The sequence below is a fragment of the Hemiscyllium ocellatum genome, chromosome 21, assembly GCF_020745735.1.
Source record: "Hemiscyllium ocellatum isolate sHemOce1 chromosome 21, sHemOce1.pat.X.cur, whole genome shotgun sequence".
Lineage (NCBI taxonomy): Eukaryota > Metazoa > Chordata > Chondrichthyes > Orectolobiformes > Hemiscylliidae > Hemiscyllium > Hemiscyllium ocellatum.
This window is the reverse complement of record NC_083421.1, coordinates 20,078,816-20,101,153: the sequence shown is the minus strand read 5'-3', so window position 1 is coordinate 20,101,153 and position 22,338 is coordinate 20,078,816. Positions and strand designations below refer to the sequence as shown.

Here is a 22,338-nt window from a genome sequence, read left to right as displayed (position 1 = left end):
GAGGGAAAGGTCATTGATGAAGTAGCTGAGATGGTTGGACCAAGGAAACTATCCTGAGGAACTCCTGCAGAGATGTCCTGGAGCTGAGATGACTGATCTCCAATAACCATGACCATCTTTCTATCTGTCAGGTATGACTCTAACCACCAGAGAGTTTGCCCCCAGATACTCATTGATTCCAGTTTTGCTATGGCTCCTTGATGCCACACTCGATTGAATGCAGCTTGATGTCAAGGGCTGTCACTCTCATCTCTCCTCTGGGATTCAGCTGTTTGTCCATGTTTGAACCAAGGCTGTAATGAGGTCAGGAACTGGGTGGCCCTGGTAGAACCCATTCTGGACTTCACTGAGCAGGTTATTGCTGAGCAGGTGCTGCTTGATAGCGCTGTTGACCTTCCATCATTTTACTGATGATCAAGAGTAGACTGATTGGGCAGTAATTGGCCAGTTTGGATTTGTCCTGCTTTTTATGTCCAGTACATACCTAGGCAATTTTCCACATTGTCAGGTAGATGCCAGTGTTATAACTGTACTGGATCTGTTCGGCTAAGGGAGCGGTAAGTTCTGGAGTTCAGCACTATTGCTGGAATGTTGTCAGGGCCCGTAGCCTTTGCAGTATCCAGTGTCTCCAACCATTTCTTGATATCATGGGGAGTGAATCGAATTGGCTGAAGACTGTTATCTGTGACACTGGGGATCACTGAAGGAGGCCGAGATGGATCATCCACCCAGCACTTCTGGCTGAAGATTGCTGTGAGCACATCCCACATGTAAGTGTGCAATATCCTGTCAAAGGCCTTCTCCTGGTCCAGGCTGATATGGCAGGTGTCCAGCCCCGTGTCCGACACATAGGTGATCATATCCCTGAGGAGTGTGGGGGTGGGAGGGTCTCAGAGAACATCCTGCCTGGTACTGCACACATTTGATTGGGGTGGATCACCAATCCCTGAGCAGACTTGACCTGGTTGGCGATGAGCTTAGACAGGATTTTGTAGTCTGCATTCAGCAGTGAAATTGGTCACCAGTTTCCAATTTAGTCTCTCTCCCCCCTTCTGTTTGTAGTTAAAGGTGATGATACCTTTCCTCATTGATTTGCAAGTACTGACTGCCAGAAACATACTATCATACACCTACAGCAGGTCCTGGCCAATCAAGTGCCACAGAGCTCAGTACAGCTCGGCCAGAAATAACGGCTGGTCCAGCCTCTCCTCTGTGCTGTTGTCTAAGACCTCCATGGTAGAGGACAGGAACGATTGGGAGGTTGTGCTGTCTGGGGGCTTTGTGTCATCCAGACTGGCAATAAAAGGATTTGCTGATCCTCAGGCCGTCAGACTGAGATGATGTTATTGAGCCATCCTCTTCCTTCAGGCTGCTGAGGACAGAGTTCTCCATGAGCACCTTCTGGAAGAAGCAACACGAGCATATCACACCCTGCTCCGCACCGCGGACCCTGGACCAGAAGATTATCTTGAAGGACTCCTGGGAAAGGAGCGTGTCTTGCTGACTGTTCACCTCCTGGAGATTCTCTGTGACATAGATCCGATCTGTCCAAAACTGTTTGGACAGTTTTCCTCATCTCTCTCTCTTGCCTTGTGAACACCTTTGAGGATGAAGAACTATAAAACCATAAGAAGTAGGAGTGGAAGTAAGGCCATTCGGCCCATTGAGTCCACTCCGCCATTCAATCATGGCTGATGGGCATTTCAATGCCACTTACCCGCACATTCCCCGTAGCCCTTAATTCCTTGCGAGATTAAGAATTTATCAATTTTTGCCTTGAAGACATTTGATGTCCCAGCCTCCACTGTGCTCTGTGGCAGTGAATTCCATCTCCTGATGTTCACTGGTTTTCCACCAGTCTGCTGGAGGCTCAAAGAGAGGCTTCACAGTTTTTCAACCTGAGTTCCAATGTTTCCTGGGGTCAATCCCTTCATATTCAGCTTCCACATCATTGCCTGGATGTGCTGCAGGTGACAGTCGGCCAGCAGGAGGCAGTGGTCAGTGAAGAAAGCTGCCTTGACATCGATGGATCTGACCAAGAACGTGCAGGAAATCCAACCTTGAGTGGATTGACCCATGTGGCCGCGAGCAGGTTTACCTATACTGCGCTCCATCTGCAGGGGTGCTGATGTCGTCATGCAGCTTTCTGTCTTCACCTGTTTCCATGAGGGATCTGGACATGGTGTCCAGTTCACTGTTGGCCCCTCCAAATCGTCCATCTGCATCGATTGATGGAGTTGAAATCTCTGGCCAGAATGACTGGCCTGGATGTCACCAGCAGCAATGGGAACTGCTGCAGGATGGCCAACTGCTCACTCTCTCCCACCGAGGCGTACATATTCATTAGTCTCAGGGGAGTGTTTCTGTATGTAACATCTGCTACAAGGAGGCACCCACCAATTACTTCCTTAACCTTGGAGATGGTGAAGTTGTGGCCTCGCAGCAGGATACCCAGGCCGAAGGACAGCAGCCCTCCGATTCCCCCTACCCCGAACCGGACCTTATGCCCGTGGGTCCATAAACTTGACCATTTTGTGTAGCTGCTGAGTTGCAGTATCCCACACTCCTGAAGAAACACGAGGTCTACTTTGACACTGGTCAGGTAAGCCAACTTGGGTACACATCGCACAGTAGATTAAACACTAGATGTATTAATCCTGGCAATTTTAAAACTCATTTTGAGAGTTTATACAATTACCCAGAGACCTAACTCCCTGCATTCCCTAGGTCTGGGCAAACTGTTGGATTCTCTGCACTGAGGTAGCCATCCTGTTCCTCCCTGAGGGCATTGCCCTGATCCTTTGGGAATGAAGCCAGAAGGGTCCGGTTGGGAGTCTGACAGAGGGGCTGTTGTGCTCTGTTCCTGATTCGGAGCGTTACTCCTCCTAGTTACCCTGTGCTATGGTGCAGTGGGTACCCCATGGTCTCTGGCAGCTGGACATTGGGCTTCACCAGGTCTCTTGGCACATCTGGTTTTTCCAGGTTGGGGGTGACCCTATCCATCTCCCGGCATGGTGCTGTGCCTCTTTTTCTGTTGGAGGTCATCCTTCTGCACATCTTCATCGTCAGAGGAGCTGCTGGTGGGTCCATTATACAGCTGCCTCTTTCCGTTTTGGGGTCGGCCTGGGGGCACAACACATTTTCCATTTCCAGTTGTTTCTCACTAGTATCCAGTCCCCTGCCTCTGTTGTTTCCTGTTCCTCCATGGACTGCATCTGTTCAGGTAGAGGTTGGGTCAGTTGCTGTGCCTCTGCGCTGCCTGCCTTTCCCTCCTGTCCCTTCTTCTGGGTGCCCCTCAGTTTCAGTTTTTGTGTTGGAGGGTGACACCTCACTGTCTACAGCACACATTGCCACTTCCAGGCACTTGAGCATATGCCCTCTCCACCTCCACCATGTCTTGGGTGGGTCTTGTACAGGCAGCCTGCTTCCCCACACAGGTTGCAGCTCTCGGACTCCTTGCAGTCCTTAGTCAGGTGGCCCTCCTGTTTGCAGTTCCTGCACAGTGTCGCTTTGCAGTCGCCGGGCATATGCCCCGGCTTCCCTCAGGTTCGGCATACTCAAGGCTCACCCAGGTACATCAGGTCCCCTTGGCTCCTTCCAAATCGCAAAGCTGGTGGGTGGAGAATGTTCCCACTGGCGTTCACCTTCAGGATCACTTTGCCCTGCTGCTTGCTGGTCCAGGTTCCGAAGGGGTTCACAACATCAGTGATGCCTCCTTCAAGCTGCATGTACCTTCCCAGAAAAGTCAGGACATCTGCTGCTAGGATGTGAGGGTCCTGAGGTGATTGTTCCAACCTGGTTCCTCTATGCAGGGAGAGCCAACCGTGGTGCCGCAGACAGGACTGAGAAGGGCCCCTCACCTCCTTTCTTTCGAATAACTTCAGGAGACAATCCCAATGCTTCACTTTCCTGAAGATCGCATCAAAGTCGCCTCGCTCCTGCAGATAGAAAATATCTGCTGTTTGGAACCCACAGCAATCCAGGAGAACCCTCCTCATGTCAAGAAGACAATCCATCTCCTTCACAGTCACCCTGAGTGTTTTGTGTACGCCCTGACCAGGAGTGCAGGCACTAGCAGAAGCTGTAGCTCTAGTTGGCTGGTCACTGAATTGGTGTAGGCCGAAGCCAGCATAAAGATTCACCATTTGCAGCTCAGCTCAGCCAATGATCCTCCAAATTCCGTTTGCAATCACGATCCAGATTTCAGAAGATTTTTTAATTTAAAAGTTACACTTTGTTCATAAAAATATCTTTATTTACATACACAGTCACTGAAGCAGTTCGTAGCATATGAAGGAACAAACAAACATTGGAGTTTGACTCTATCCAACAAACAAAGGCGTTTCTTACTTGTGCAAGATTGCATATTGAAGGCATCAGGAGGGTCCGAGAAGTGAATTGACCCCCAGCCAAGCACCCCCCAAAGTGCCAGATCTAATGCCACAAGCTGGTAAAGCAGGTGTTATACAAACAGTGTACGGTGCTAACTCCACAAGATCAGGGTGACCAGCACAGAGCCATACTCACAGAGTCAGTCTAACACATGAAGTGTTTTGCAGCAATGTCACAAAGCCACTGGAGCAGGCTCACTGTAATATAGCCAGCGTTACTCAACCAGAGCTGCTGTCAATGTACCAGTCCCCCACCCCCCAGCCCCACATTGCACAGCCAGTGTCCCAGAGGCAGTGTCCCACAAACAGTGTTGCAGAGCCTGCTCAAGCAGTCAACACCATGGATTCATATTCATATATTCAGTGTCACAGAGCTAAAGTTGGTGAACCCAGAGTTAAAGAGCCAGTGCTGCCCAACTAATACCACAAGGACAGTGTAACAAAGACAAGGAAGGCAAAATAGAAATGCAAGTAGGCCATTCAGCCACTCAAACCTGTTCCACCAATTGGGACCATGGCTGATTAAGTTCCCCATTGCTATTCCAATGCAATTCCTGTAACCCTTGGTGTCATGAGTATCTAGAAATCAAACTCCCTCTTTCTTGGATGTATTTAATGACTGAATCTTAAGTCCCTCTAGGGCAGAGAATTCCAAGGAATCATTGCCCCCTGAGTGAAGAAATTGCTTCTTATCTCAGTCCTGAATGGTTTACCTTTCTCCTGATTCTAGGCCTGCTGAGGGTGAGCATCCTTTCTACATCCACTCTGCCATGTTCTTTCAGAATGTTATAATTTTCAGGCCGATCACCTCTCAGTCATCAAAACTCAATTCCAGGCCTAGTGTCCTCAATCTCTTCTTGTCAGATGGTCCCAGGAATTAGTTTGGTGAAACTCTGCTGAACTCCCATTTTGGCAACTTTATCCTTCTTCACATAAAGAGACAGGACTGTACACAATCCTCTAGGTTTTACACAATTGTAGCAAGACCTTTTATCTCTGTAATGAAATCTTACTGTGATAAAGGCCAGTTTACTATTAACTTTCCTAATTGCTTGCTGCTCCTGTATAGTAGCTTCAGTGATGAGTGAACAAGAGTATCCAGGTCCCTTTGGACACAATATTTCCCAACCTCTTACCACTTAAGAAATATTCTGTTATCTCCACTCTTCAAAACACTGCTCTGATAGACAGCCATAAGGAGTCAGTGTCACATGAGCAGATTCACACAGATATTGGAGCCTACAACTTTGGAGCTGCAATAGGCCTCTCCAGCATGCTACATAACTCCATAAGATCATGACTGATCTAATGGTAATCTCAACTCCAATTTCCTGTTATCCCCATCACTCATGACCCTGCTGTCTTTCAAAAATCTCATTTAGTCTCGTGTAAATACATGACACAGCGTCGACTGTTTTCTGAAGAGATTTCCACAAACTAAAAGCCCCAAGGGCTTTTGCCTGAAACATCGATTTTTCTGCTCCTCGGATGCTGCCTGACCTGCTGTGCTTTTCCAGCACCACTCTAATCTAAACTCTGGTTTCCAGCATCTGCAATCCTCACTTTTGCCTCTCAGAGAGGACGCCACCTTAATCCTCTTATTCTTAAACTGTGTCCTCTGATTCTCGTCTCTCCTACATGGGGAAATATTCTCTCAGAAAGCACCCTGTCAACTCCCCTCAGAGTTTCCTAAGTTTCATAAAATCACCCACATTCTTTGAAACTCCATACAGTCAAGGATCAAGATTTGGATCCAGACATCAATTTTAACATATTCATGTAATGCTGAATAGACTCTGTAACCTATGAAAAACCAACCTGTTATGGAGCCAATGTCATTAAAACCTGCGTCACAGTGACACTCTAATGATCTAACGTCACAGAACCAGCGTGACCAAGCACTCTCAAGGCTGTCACTCTCACAGATCCAGGACCAGAAAATTGGATTCATATAGCCATATTCACAGAGCCAGTGCTACAGAGCCATTTCCAAAAAGCCAGTGTCACATAGATAGAATCACAGAGACAGATTCAAAGAGCCAGTGTCACAGAGACAGTCACACAGGCAGATTCACACAGGGAGATTCACAGAGAGTCACACAGGCAGAATCACAGAGACATTCACACTGGCAAATTCACACAGGCAGCTTCACACTGGCACACAGGCAGATTCACAGAGACATTCACAGGCAGAATTACACAGGCAGATTCACAGGAAAATCACACAGGCAGAATCACACAGGCAGATTCACAGAGACAGTCACACAGGCAGAATCAAGAGACAGTCACACAGGCAGAGTCACACAGGCAGAGTCACACAGGCAGAGTCACACAGGCAGAATCACACAGGCAGATTCACACAGGCAGATCACATAAGCAGATTCACACAGGCAGACACAGGCAGATTCACAGAGACAGTCACACAGGCAGAATCACAGAGACAGTCACACAGGCAGAGTCACACAGGCAGAATCACACAGGCAGATTCACATAAGCAGATTCACACAGGCAGACACAGGCAGAATCACAGAGACAGTCACACAGGCAGAGTCACGCAGGCAGCTTCACACAGGCAGATTCACAGAGACAGTCACACAGGCAGAGTCTCACAGGCAGAGTCACAGAACCTTGTTTTCAGGGCCAGTTGTATGGAGTAGTGTCACAGGTGAGTCGCAGACACAGATAGTGTAATAAGGTGTCACAGATCTACTCTCATTGACCTCCGGTCACAGAGCGGGTTTTGCAGTGTCGATCCCAGTGAGCTAGCCTCACACCTGTGCTCTCACAAGGTCATACCACCAATGTTCCAGAAATGATGCCCCAAGACCAGTGTTTTAGAGTCAGAGTCACACAGCTAGATTCGTACAGACAGTGCCTCTGAGCCAGTGTCTCAGGCTGCTCTCTCAAAGCCAAGTTCATTAGTTGATCCAGTTTCGTAAAGCCAATGTTGTAGATGCAATGTTTTCTACAGGCATAGAGTTGTATAAAGGAAGGGTGATGTCTTTTCAAGACCATCAAAAAGGGGATCTGCTCATAGAGGCAGGATTTACAGCTGAGTCATTAAGGAGGTACCTGGTACTGCTCTTTACCCAGGAAGAATAAGCTGCCAAAGTCATAGTCAGGTCCTGGGGAGAGTAATCATTGAGAAGGAGAATATATTAGAAAGGCAAGCTTAAAGTTAAGTCACCTAGATTGGGTCAAATCATTTCAGGATACTGAAGGGGAAAGTTGCAGAGGGGCTGGTCATACGTTCCCAGCCCTCCATAGATTAAAGGGACGGTATTAGAGACTACCACAGGATAACATAAGGGGACTGGAGAATTGCAAATTTTGTACCCTAGATCAAAAAAAAGGGTACAAGGACCAGACCAGTTAGTTTAAACTCGGCGGGGAGAAGGTTTCAAAAAATGTAATCCAATAAAAAATAGGCACATGTGGATTCACTAAAGAAAACCAACATGAAATATTAATGAAAAATCAGGCTTAACTGATTTGATGGAATTTGTTGATGAGATAACAGAGGGTGGATGAGGTAAGGTCGATGATGTGGTGTATGGGGAATTCCTAAGAGGTTTTGCTAAGTGTGACGTAAAAGGCTTGACAGCAAATTTAAATCCCACAGAATAAGAAGGTATGAAGTTGGCTGTATTCCAGGAAGCTGGTAGTATATGGGTGTTTTTCAGATTTTTCGTGTGGTTCTTAGGGGGTGGAGGTTTAAGACTCCTGTTTCTCTTGTTCTATGTTAATCACTTACACTCGGGTTGCAGGCTGCAAGTTCCATCTTTGCAAATGACACCAAACTTATCAAGTTAACTGTCAGGAGGTAATGAAGAGGACATAGACATACTGGTGGGATGGCAGACACGAAGCTGATGAAATTTAATATAAAGAAATGTGAAGTGATAGATCTTTGGAGAAAGAATGAGGTGAGGTAATATAACATACAAGTTGCAATTTGAAAGGAAGTGCAGAAACAGAGGGACCTGAGGGTAAATGTGTACAAAACATTGAAGAACAGATGAGTAAATGGATAAAAACGTAAGATCGTGCAGAGTGGATGTGAAGAACCATACCCAGAGATTCCTTGTCACAGACCATTCATGAAGAGCCAGTGCCACTCAATGAGATTCATGTAGAGTTCCTCAGATCCATTGTCACAGTGCTAGTGTCACAGAGCTAGATTCAGAGTTGGACTCATAGAGCCAATATCACAGTGAGATTCACAGAGCCAGTGTCACAGTGAGATTCACAGAGCCAGTGTCACAGTGAGATTTACAGAGTGAGATTCACAGAGCCAGTGTCACAGTGAGATTCACAGAGCCAGTGTCACAGAGTGAGATTCACAGAACCAGTGTTACAGAGCGAGAATCACAGAGTGAGATTCACAGAACCAGCGTTACAGTGAGATTCTCAGAGCTAGTGTCACAGTGAGATTCACAGAGTGAGATTCACAGAGTGAGATTCACAGAGCCAGCGTTACAGAGGGAGATTCACAGAGTGAGATTCACAGAGTGAGATTCACAGAGCCAGTGTTACAGAGGGAGATTCATAGAGTGAGATTCACAGAGCCAGTGTCACAGTGAGATTCACAGAGCCAGTGTCACAGAGGGAGAATCACAGAGTGAGATTCACAGAGCCAGTGTTACAATGAGATTCATAGAGCCAGTGTTACAGTGAGATTCACAGAGCCAGTGTCACAGAGGGAGAATCACAGAGTGAGATTCACAGAGCCAGTGTTACAATGAGATTCATAGAGCCAGTGTTACAGTGAGATTCACAGAGCCAGTGTCACAGAGGGAGAATCACAGAGTGAGATTCACAGAACCAGCGTTACAATGAGATTCACAGAGCCAGTGTTACAGTGAGATTCACAGAGCCAGTGTCACAGTGAGATTCACAGAGCCAGTGTCACAGAGGGAGAATCACAGAGTGAGATTCACACAGCCAGTGTTACAATGAGATTCACAGAGCCAGTGTTACAGTGAGATTCACAGAGCCAGTGTTACAGTGAGATTCACAGAGCCAGTGTTACAATGAGATTCACAGAGCCAGTGTTACAGAGCAAGATTCACAGAGCAAGATTCACAGGACCAGTGTCACAGTGTTAGTGTCTCACACCCAGTGTCCAGCTTCCAGACATCGAGTGCTCAGTGTCACATTGCCAGTTGCAGAGTCAGCATCAGAGTGCCAACTGCCCAGAGCCAGTGCCACATAACTTTCAAACAACGGAGGAGCTGTTTTTTTTGCAAGCTCCAGTGATACGTCTGACCCTAAGGAGGAGAGAGGGTTAAATTGCTTACTACACGTCATTTTCAACTGTTTATAATATTCTTCTGTGTCTACATATTTTCTCTGTGCACATTACTCATCAGAATAAAAAAAGGAACTTTGAAAACAACGACCAACATTCGTATGACAGCAGGCGAGGACCAAAGGTATATTTGCATGTAGACTGCACGAGCCAGCAACTGTAAACTAACGGAGTAGCCGAGCCACAGTCAGAATGACCAATCAGACTGTTCTGGTAGCACGCTGTTAGTTTCAAACAGATTCTTTTGGTTTGTCGATGAGAATGGTTAAAGAATATGAGTCGCCCCCCCCACCTAACCGAATCTGATTATAAGGACACATGCATGTTGAATAAAGACTAACTTGCAAGTTTCTTAAAAGTACATTTTAGAAACAAGCCATGACGTTTCCCCCCTGACTTCACCCCGTTTTAAGACTTTTTTTTCTTTTGAAAGACCGACCAACTCTTTTTCAGGTTGAGATGCATTTTTTTCCTCTCTATTCTACTCTGTCAGATGCACGCACCCTTTTTTTGGTCTTGTTCTATCTTAGTTTGCATGCCCAGTACAGAGAACTCTGTAGTTCACATTGGCTCCACACGGGCCCAGTTATTTGATCGCCTTTAAGCTGATCTATGCTGGAGATCAAAGGCGTCGTTGGTGGAAACAGGCCGAAAAGGATGGGTTTGGACAAATCGTTTAGTAATTCTGAATCCCTGCACCAACTACAGGCTGAGAAGGTCCTACAGTTTGAACCAGGCACCACAAACATGACATCAATGCTGCTAGAAGCCAAGGAGCTGGAGGCCAGAGTCATCATCCTCTCCGCCAGGTAAGTGACACTGCAGCCAATAAGTCATTCTGTGTGTCTGTCAAACCCCAGCTCCTGTTTCTGAGGAATCTGTTCACAGCCTGCCCTCTATCCCTGACCTTCTGAAAAAACCCAGCGTTATTCGTCAGAGATGTTGATATCCAGCTCCCTGCTGCTGTGTTCTATGGTGTGTCTGCCTGTATGTCTTCTCATCTAAACCTGATTACAGACCCTTTTATTGTTCTGTGTGTGATGTGAACTATACCTCCAACAGGGTGTTTTATCTGAGGTGGAAATGCTTCTGTTATTTCTTGTAATTTAATATCTGTTTCTAGATATGATAGTATTGAATAGTTCTACAACTGATTATTAAATAGAAACATTAAAATCACAGGCCATATGAGTGAATGGACCAGTATTAAACTATCAGGTAACAACAGGGCAGCATGCCTTTAATAATGTGGCATGTGTCTAGTGAGCCAGATTAAGATGGAGTGTGTGACCTTTACATCCTCAGGTCATGTGCGATGTTACAGTGAGGTTATCATAAACATGTCTCTTAACGATAGACTGACTGTGAGAAATAACACACATTGGTCTGTATCAGCTGAACCCCTCATGCATTTCATGCACACTTCCAGCTCACTTTCCTCAGAGAGTGTATACACACAGCTGCATTTCCCCAGTCTTTATACCGTACACCACAGCTCCATTTCCCCAGAGACTGGATAAACACAGCTCCATTTCCCCAGAGTCTGCATACATACAGCACCAGTCCCCTAGAGTCTATATATACACACTCAATTTCCCCAGAGTCTATATACACACAGCTCCATTTCACAAGACTCTGTATACATACAGGTCCCTTGCCTCAGAGTCTATGTAGGCACAGCTGCATTATCCCGAGAGTCTATGTACACACAGCTCTATTTCCCCAGCGGGTATACACACAGCTCCATTTCCACACAGTCTGTATACACACAGCACCATTTCCCAGAGTCTGTATACATAGAGCTCCATTTCCCCAGAGACTACATACAAACACAGCTCCATTTCTCTGGAGTAGGTATACACACAGCTCCATTTCCTCAGAGTCCGGATACACACAGCGCCATGTCCCGAGAGTCTGTATACACACAGCTGTATTTCCCTAGGATCTGTATACACACAGCTCTATTTCCCCAGAGTCTGTATACACATAGCTCAATTTCCCTCGAGTCTGGATACACACAGCTCCATTTCCCGAGAGAGTGTATACACACAGCTATATTTCCCCAGTGTCTGCATACACACAGCACCATTTCTCCAGAGTCTGTATACACACAGCTCCATTCACCAGAGTCTATATACACACAGCTCTATTTTTCCAGAGTCTGTATACACACAACTCCATTTCCCTAGAGTCTAGATACACACAGCTCCATTTCCCCAGAGTCTGTATACACACAACTGCATTTTGCCCAGAGTCTGTATAAACATAGCTGCATTTCCACAGAGTCTGTATGCACACAGCTATATTTCCCCAGAAACTGTATACACACAGTTCCATTTCCCCAAAGTCTACATACACACAGCTGCATTTCGCCAGAGTCTGGATACACACAACTCCATTTCCCCAGAGTCTATGTACACATAGCTCCATTTCCCCAGAGCCAATATATAAACAGCTGCATTTGCCCAGAATCTGTGTACACACAGCTCCATTTCCCCAGAGTCTGTACATATATCTCCATTTCCCCAGAGTCTATACACACCAGCTCCAATTCCCCAGCGTTTGGATACCCACAACTCCATTCCCCCAGAGTCTGTGTACACACAGCTCCATTTCCCTAGCGTATGTATACAAACAGCTCCATTTCCCCAGAGTCTGTGTATACACAGCTCCATTTCCCCACAGTCAGTATATATACAGCTCCATTTCTCCAGAGTCTGTATACACGCAGCTCCAAATCCCCAGTGTCTGTATACCCATAGCTCCATATCCACAGTCTATATACACACAGCTCCATTTACCCAGGCTATGTGTGCAGAGCTCCATTTCCCCAGGGACTGTATGCACACAGCTCCATTTCCCTAGTGTCAATATATACACAGCTCCATTTACCCAGAGCGTGTATACACACAGCTCCATTTCCCAGAGTCTGTATGCAAACATCTCCATTTCCCCACAGTCTATATACACACAGCACCAATTCTCCAGAGTCTGTATACACACAGCTCCATTTCTCCAGAGTCTGTATACACACAGCCCCATTTCCCCAGAGTCTGCATACATACAGCACCAGTCCCCCAGAGTCTATATATACACAGCTCTATTTCCCCAGAGTCTGGATACACACAGCTGCATGACCCCAGAGTCTATATATACACAGCTCCAATTCCCATGGTCTGTATACACACAGCACCATTTCCACAGAGTCTGTATACACACAGCACCATTCCCCAGCCTATTAAACACAGCTGCAATCCCCCAGAGTCTGTATACACACTGCTCCATTTCCCCAGAGTCTGTATACACACAGCTCCATTTCCCCAGATTCTGTATACACACTGCTCCATTTCCCCAGAGTCTGTATATATACAGCTCCATTTCCCCAGAGTCTGTATATACTCAGCTCCATTTCCCCCTGCCTGAATACACACAGCTCTAGTTCCCTGGAGTCTGCAGACAAACAGCTTCATTTCCCCGCACTCTGTATACACACAGGCAGAAGTGGGCACTGAAGATGCTGGAGACGAGAATCAAGATTAGAGTGGTGCTGGAAAAGCACAAGAGGTCAGGCAGCATCCGAGAAGCAGGAAAATGACATTTCGGGCAAAAACCTTCATCAGGAAAACATTGATTTTCCTGCTCCTCGGACGCTGCCTGACTTGCTGTGTCTTTTAAGCACCACTCTAATCTTGATGCTGTATACACACAGCTCCATTTCCTTAGAGTCTGTATATGCAGCTCCATTCCCCCAGAGTCTATATACACACAGCTCCATTTCCCAGAGTCTGTATACACACTGCTCCATTCCCCCAGAGTCTATATACACGCAGCTCCATTTCCCAGAGTCTATATACACACAGCTCCATTACCCCAGAGTCTATATACACACAGCTCCATTTCCCAGAGTCTGTATACACACAGCTCCATTTCCCAGTGTCTATATACACACAACTCCATTAACCCCAGCGTCAAAATATACACACTCCATACCCCAGAGTCTAGGTACACACACCTCATTTTGCCAGTCTATATATATTCAACTCAATTTTCCCAGAGTCTATATACACACAGTCCCATTTCACAAGTGTCTGTGTACACACAGATCCATTTCTCCAGAGTGAACATATACACAATGCCATTTCCCCAGAACCTGTATACATACAGCTCCATTTCCCCATAGTCTGTGTACTCACAGCTCTATTTTCCCAGAGTCTATGTACACATAGCTCTATTTCCCAAGAGTCTATATACACACAGCTCCATTTCCCAGAGTCTGTATACACACTGCTCCATTCCCCCAGAGTCTATATACACGCAGCTCCATTTCCCAGAGTCTATATACACACAGCTCCATTACCCCAGAGTCTATATACACACAGCTCCATTTCCCAGAGTCTGTATACACACAGCTCCATTTCCCAGTGTCTATATACACACAACTCCATTAACCCCAGCGTCAAAATATACACACTCCATACCCCAGAGTCTAGGTACACACACCTCATTTTGCCAGTCTATATATATTCAACTCAATTTTCCCAGAGTCTATATACACACAGTCCCATTTCACAAGTGTCTGTGTACACACAGATCCATTTCTCCAGAGTGAACATATACACAATGCCATTTCCCCAGAACCTGTATACATACAGCTCCATTTCCCCATAGTCTGTGTACTCACAGCTCTATTTTCCCAGAGTCTATGTACACATAGCTCTATTTCCCAAGAGTCTATATACACACAGCTCCATTTCCACAACAAGTATACATACAGCTCCATTTCCCCGGAGGCTGTATACACACAGCTCCATTTCCCCAGAGTCTGTATTTTACCAAGGTCTGTATATACACAGATATTTAGCCAGAATCTGTGTACACACAGCTCCATATCTCCACAGTCTGTATACACACAGCTGTATTTCCCCAGGATCTGCATACACTCAGCTCCATTTCCCCTGAGTCTGTATACGTGCAGCTCCATTCCTCCAGAGTCCATATACACATGGCTCCATTTCCCCAGAATCAATATATACACAACTCCATTTCCCCAGAGTCTATATGCACACAGCTCCATTTTCCCTGCACGTGTATACACACAGCTCCATTTCCCCAGAGTCTATGTACATACAGCTCCATTTTGCCAGAGCCTGTATACACAGACCTCCATTTCCCCAGAGTCTTCTGACACATGGCTCTATTTCTCCAGACTCTGCATACACGCAGCTCCATTTCCCCAACCTGGTAACACACAGGTCCTTTTCCCAGAGTCAATATATACACACCTCCATTTCCCCAGAGTTTATCTACACACAGCTCCATTTCCCCAGTCAGTATATACACAACTACATTTCCCCAGAGTCAGTATACACACCATTTCCCCAACCTTGAATCACACAGCTCCATTTCCTCAGAGTTTATCTATACACAGATCCATTTCCCCAGAGTCTGTACACACACAGCTCCATTTCCCTAGAGTCTGTATACACACCATTTCCCCAACCTTGAAACACACAGCTCCATTTCCTCAGAGTCTGTACACACACAGATCCATTTCCCCAGAGTCTGTATGTGCACAACTCCATTCCCCCAGAGTCTGTATACACACAGCTGCATTTCCCCAGATTGTATATACACACAGCTCCATTTCTCCAGGGTCTGTATACACACAGAAACATTTCCCCAGAGTCTGTATATACACAACTCCATATCCCCAGAGTCTAGGTATACACAACCCCATTTTGCCAGTCTATGTATATGTCCACAGAGCCTATATACACACAGCTCCAATTCCCCAGAGTGTATATACACACAGCTCCATTTCCCCAGAGTCTGTATACACACAACTCCATTTCCCCAGAGTCTGTATACACACAGCTCCATTTCCGCAGTGTCTGTTTACACAGCTCCATTTCCCCAGAGTCTGTATATACACACAACGCCAATTCCCCAGATACTGGATACAAACAGCTCCACTTCCCCAGAGTCTATATACGCACAGCTCCATTTCCCCAGAGTCTGTATATACAACTCAATTTCCCCAGAGTCTGTGTACACACAGCTCCATTTCCTGAGAATCTATGTACACACAGCTTTATTTCCCCAGTCTGTATAGACACAGCACCATTTCTCCTGAGTGTATATACACACAGCTCCATTTCCCCAGAGTCTATATACACACAGCTCCAATTCCCCAGGGTCTGTATACACAAAGCTCCCCAGACTTCCCCAGAGTCTGTATAGACACAGCTCCATTTCCCCAGAGTCTATATAAACACAGCTCCACTTCACCAGAGTCTGTATGCACACAGCTCCATTTCCGCAGTCTCTGTATGTAACAGCTCCATTTCCCCAGTGTCTGTGTACACACAGTGATATTTCCCCAGAGTCCATATACACACAGCTCCATTTTCCCAGAGTCTGTATAAATACAACTGTATTTTACCAGGGTCTGAATGCACACAGCTATTTACCCAGAATCTGTGTACACACACAGTTCCATGTCCCCAGAGTCTGTGTACATACAGCTCCATTTCCCTAGAGTCTGTATACACACAGTTGTATTTCCCCAGAGTCTGTATAGACACAGCTCCATTTCCCCAGAGTCTGTATACACACAGCTCCACTTCCCCAGAGCCTGTATAGACACAGCTCCACTTCCCCAGAGTCTGTATACACACAGCTCCATTTCCCCAGCCTGTAAAAACACAACTCCATTTCCCCAGAGTCTATGTACACACAGCTCCATTTCCCCAGAGTCTGTATACACACTACTCCATTTCCCCAGTCTGTATAAACACAGCTCCATTTACCCAGCCTGTATAAACACAGCTCCATTTCCCCAGAGTCTGTAACACACACAGCTCCATTTCCCCAGCCTGTACAAACACAGCTCCATTTCCCCAGAGCCTGTATACACACAGCTCCATTTCCCCAGTCTCTGTATACACACAGGCAGAAGTAGGCCCTGCAGATGCTGGAGATTAGAGTCAAGATTAAAGTGGTGCCGGAAAAGCACAGCAGTTCAGGCAGCATCCGAGGAGCAGGAAAATCAATGTTTTCGTTATGAAGGGCTTTTGCCCGAAATGTCGATTTTCCTCGTCCTCAGATGCTGCCTGACTTGTTGTGCATTTCGAGCACCACTCTAATCTTGACTCTGTATACACACAGCTCCATTTCCTTAGAGTGTGTACACACAGCTACATTTCCCCAACCTAAATATACACAGCTACATTTCCCCTGAGTCTATATACACACAGCTCCATTTCTCCAGACTCTGTATACACAACCCTATTTCCCTAGAGTCTATATATATTCAACTCAATTTCCCCAGAGTCTATATGCACACAGCTCCATTTTACAAGAGTCTGTATACACACAGGTCCATTTCTCCAGAGTCAATATAAACACACCATTTCCCCAGCTGTATACATACAGCTATTTTTCCCCATAGTCTATGTTCACAGAGCTCCATTTCCCCAGAGTCAATATATACACAGCTCCATTCCCCCAGAATCTGTATGCGCACAACTATATTTCCCCAGAATCTGTATACACACAGCTCCATTTCCCCAGAGTCTTTATACACACACCTCCATTTCCACAGGGAAATATATACACAGCTCCATTTCTCCAGAGTCTATATGCACAGTTCCATTTCCCCCAAATCTGTACGCACACAGCTCCATTTCCCCAGAGTCAATATATACACAGCTCCATTCCCCTTAGAGTCTATATACACACAGTTCCATTTCTTCAGAGTCTGTATACACACAGCTCCATTTCCCCAGAGTCAATATATACACAGCTCCATTCCCCTTAGAGTCTATATACACACAGTTCCATTTCTCCAGAGTCTGTATACACACAGCTCCATTTCCCCTGAGTCTTTATACACACACCTCCATTTCCACAGGGAAATATATACACAGCTCCATTTCTCCAGAGTCTATATGCACACAGTTCCATTTCCCCCAAATCTGTATGCACACAGCTCCATTTCCCCAGAGTCAATATATACACAGCTCCATTCCCCTTAGAGTCTATATACACACAGTTCCATTTCTCCAGAGTCTGCATACACACAGCTCCATTTCCCCTGAGTCTATACGCACATAACTTCATTTCCCGAGTCTCTATATACACAGATCCATTTCCTTAGAGTCTATGTACACACACTCCCATTTCTCCAGAGCCTGAATACACACAGCTCCATTTCCCCTGAGTCTATACGCACATAACTTCATTTCCCGAGTCTCTATATACACAGATCCATTTCCTTAGAGTCTATGTACACACGCTCCCATTTCTCCGGAGCCTGAATACACACAGCTCCATTTCCCCAGCCTGAATACACACAGCACTGTTTCCACAGAGTCTATATACACACAGCTCCATTTCTCCAAGCTCTGTATACACACTGGCAGAAGTGGGTATGCAGATGCGGGATATCAGAGTCAAGATTAAAGTGCTGCTGGAAAAGCAGAGCTGTCAGGTAGCATCCGAGGAGCAGGAAAATCCATGTTTTCCTGATGAAGGGTTTTTGACCAAAATGTTGATTTTCCTGCTTTTTGGATGCTGCCTGACCCATTCTGCTTTTCCAGCACCACTCTAATCTTGACCCTGTCTACAAACAGCTCCATTTCCTTAGACAAAGGGTCAGCTCTTTTCTCTCCTTACAGATGCTGGCAGACCTGCTGAGGTTTTCCAGCATTTTCTCTTTGGTTCCATTTCCTTAGAGTCTGTATACACACAGCTATGTACACATCGTTCCATTCCCCCAGAACCTATATACACGCAGCTGCATTTCCCCAGAGTGTGTGTACACATAGTTCCATTTCCCCAGAGTCTGCATACACACAGCTCCATTTCCTCAGAGTCTATACACATACAGCTCCATTTCCTGAGTCTGTATATACACAGATCCATTGCCTCAGAGTCTACGTACACACACTCCCATTTCCCCAGAGTCTATATACACACAGGTCCATTTCCCCAGTGTCTGTATACGCACAAGTATATTTCCCCGGAATCTGTATACAAACAGCTGCATTTCCCCAGAGTCTGAATACACACTGATCCATTTCTCAGGGTCTGTATGCACACAGCTCCATTTCCACGGTGTCTGTATAAACACAGGTGCATTCCCCCAGAGTCTGTACAGACACAGCTCCATTTCCCCAGATTCTTTTTGCACACAGCTATATTTCCCCGGAATCTTTTTACACACAACTCCATTTCTCCAGAGTGTGTATAAGCACAGCTCCATTTCTGCTGTGTCTGTATTCACACAGCTCCATTTCCCCAAAGTCTGTACACACACATCTCCATACCCCAAAGTCTATATACACACAGCTCCATTCACACAGAGAAATACATTCACAGCTCCATTTCCCCATAATCTATATGCACACAGCTCCATTTTCCTAGCCTGTACACACACAGCTCCATTTCCCTCGAATCCATATACACACAGCTCCATTTCCCCAGAGTCTATATGCACACAACTCCATTTTCCTAGCCTGTATACACACAGCTCCATTTCCCCAGTGTCTAGATGCACATAGAACCATTTCTGCCAAATCTGTCGGCACACAGCTCCAATTCCCCAGAGTCAATATATACACAGCTCCATTCCACTTTGAGTCTGTATACACACAGTTCCATTTCCCCAGAGCCTATATACATGCAGCTGCACTTCCCCAGAGTCTGTATACACACAATTCCATTTCCCCAGAGTCTATACACACACAACGCCATTTTCCCAGAATCTGTATGCACACAACTGTATTTTCCCAGAGTGTGTATACATACAGCTCCATTTCCGCAGTGTCTGTATACACAAAGTTCCATTTCTCCAGACTCTTTTTACACACAGCTTTATTCCCCAGAAGCTGTATACACACAGCTCCATTTCCCCAGTCTGTATACACACAGCTCCAATCCACGGAGTCTATATACAGATATCTCCATTTCCATAGGGAAATATATACACAGCTCCATTTCCCCAGTGTCTATATGCACACAACTCCATTTTCCTAGCCTGTATACACACAACTCCATTTCCCCAGAGTCTGTATACACACAGCTCCATTTCTTCAGAGTCTAACTACGGCTCCATTTCGCCAAAGCCTCTATACACAGAGCTCCATTTCCTCAGAGTCTGTACATACAGCTCCATTTCCGCAGTGTCTGTATACACACAGCTCCATTTCCCCAGACTCTTTTTACACACAGCTCCATTTCCCCAGAATCTGTATACACACAGCTCCATTTCCCCACAGTCTGTATGCACACAACTCCAAGCCCCAGAGTCTATGTACAGATACCTCCATTTCCACAGGGAAATATATACATAGCTCCATTTCCCCAGAGTCTATATGCACACAACTCCATTTTCCTAGCCTGTATACACACAGCTGCATTTCCCCAAAGTCTACATACACACAACTCCATTTCCACAAAGAAATATATTCACAGCTGCATTTCCATAGAGAAATATACACACAGCTCCATTTCCCCAGAGTCTGTATACACACAGCTCCATACCCCAGAGTCTGTATACACACAGCTCCATTTCCACAAAGAAATATATTCACAGCTTCATTTCCCCAGAGTCTATATACACAGAGCTCCATTTCCCTAGCATGTATACATACAGCTGCATTTCCCCAGAGTCTGTATACACACAGCTCCATTTTCCCAGAATCTGTATGCACACTGCTCCATTTCCCCAGAGTCTGTATGCACACAACTGTATTTTCCCAGAGTGTGTATACATACAGCTCCATTTCCACAGTGTCTGTATACACAAAGTTCCATTTCCCCAGACTCTTTTTACACACAGCTTTTTCCCCCAGAGTCTGTATACACACAGCTCCATTTCCCCACAGTCTGTATACACACAACTCCAACACACAGAGTCTATATACAGATACTCCATTTCCACAGGGAAACATATACACAGCTCCATTTCTCCAGTGTCTATATGCACACAACTCAATTTTCCTAGCCTGTATACACCCAGCTCCATTTCTCCAGACTATGTATACACATAGCTCCATTTCTCCAGAGTATGTATATACACAGCTGCATTTCCCCAGAGTCTGTATACACCCAGCTCCATTTCTCCAGACTGTGTATACACATAGCTCCATTTCTCCAGAGTGTGTATATACACAGCTGCATTTCCCCAGAGTCTGTATACACCCAGCTCCATTTCTCCAGACTATGTATACACATAGCTCCATTTCTCCAGAGTGTGTATACACACACAGCTGCATTTCCCCACAGTCTGTATACACACAGCTCCATTTCCGCAGTGTCAGTATACACACAGCTCCATTTCCCCAGACTCTTTTTACACACAGCTATATTTCCCCAGAATCTGTATACACACTGCTCCACTTCCACAGAGAAATATATCCACAGCTGCATTCCCCCAGAGTCTGTATACACACAGCTCCATTTCCCCTGAATCTGTATACACACAGCTATATTCCCCCTCGAATCTGTATACACACAGCTGCATTTCCCCAGAGTCTGTATACACACAGCTCCATTTCCCCCGAATCTGTATACACACAGCTTCATTTCTCCAGAGTGTGTAAGAGCACAGCTCTATTTCCTCAGTGTCTGTACACAAACATCCCCATACCCCAGAGTCTATAAATACACAGCTCCATTTCCACAGAAAAATATATTCACAGCTCCATTTCCCCAGAGTCTATATGCACACAGCTGCATTTCCCCAGAGTCTGTATTACACAGGTCCATTTCCCCAGAGTCTGTATCCAAACAAGTCCATTTCCCCCAGAGTATGTATGCACAGAACTATATTTCCCCAGAATCTGTATACACACAGCTCCATTTCCCCAGTGTCTGTGTACACACAACCCCACCCCCAGAGTCTATATACAAACACCTCAATTTCCACAGGGAAATATATACACAGCTCCATTTCCCTAGAGTCTTTATGCACACAGCTCCATTTCCCCAGAGTCGATATATATATATATATACAGCTCCATTCCCCTTAGAGTCTATGTACATATTGCTCCATTTCCCCAGAGTCTGTAAACACACAGATCGATTTGCCCAGTCCGTAAACACATGGCTCCATTTCCCCAGAGTCCTAATACACACAGCTCCATTTCCCCAGGGTCTTTATACACACAGGTCTATTTCCCCAGACTCTGCATACACACAGCTCCATTTTCCCCGTCTGTATACACACAGCTGCATTTCCCCAGAGTCTGTATACACGCAGCTCCATTTCCCCAGATTCTGTATACACACAACTCCAGCCCCCAGAGTCTATATACACACACCTCCATTTCCACAGGGAAATATATACACAGCTCCATTTCCCCCAAATCTGTATGCACACAGCTACATTTCCCCAGGGTCTTCATACACATAACTCTATTTCCCCAGACTCTGCATACACACAGCACCATTCCCCCTTAGTCTGTATAAAGCTCCATACGCCCAGAGTCTGTGTCCACACAGCTCCATTTCCTCAGGGTCTGTATACACACAGTTGTATTTCCCCAGGGTCTGTATACACACAGCTCCATTTCCCCAAAGTCTGTAGACACACAGCTCCTTTTCCCCAGAGTCTGCATTCACACAGCTATA

General features: G+C 45.8%; 1 protein-coding gene across 1 annotated transcript in view; it reads left to right on the top strand.

The window, feature by feature from the left end:
• The window catches only part of LOC132825635 (glutamate receptor ionotropic, NMDA 1), a 169,227-nt gene that overhangs the window by 68,082 nt on the left and 78,807 nt on the right, over nt 1–22,338 (top strand). Inside the window, exons 4-5 of the mRNA XM_060841004.1 lie at nt 9,764–9,826; nt 10,411–10,511. Of these exons, the coding sequence (XP_060696987.1) occupies nt 9,764–9,826; nt 10,411–10,511 (164 nt within the window). The remainder of the gene's footprint in view (nt 1–9,763; nt 9,827–10,410; nt 10,512–22,338) is intronic.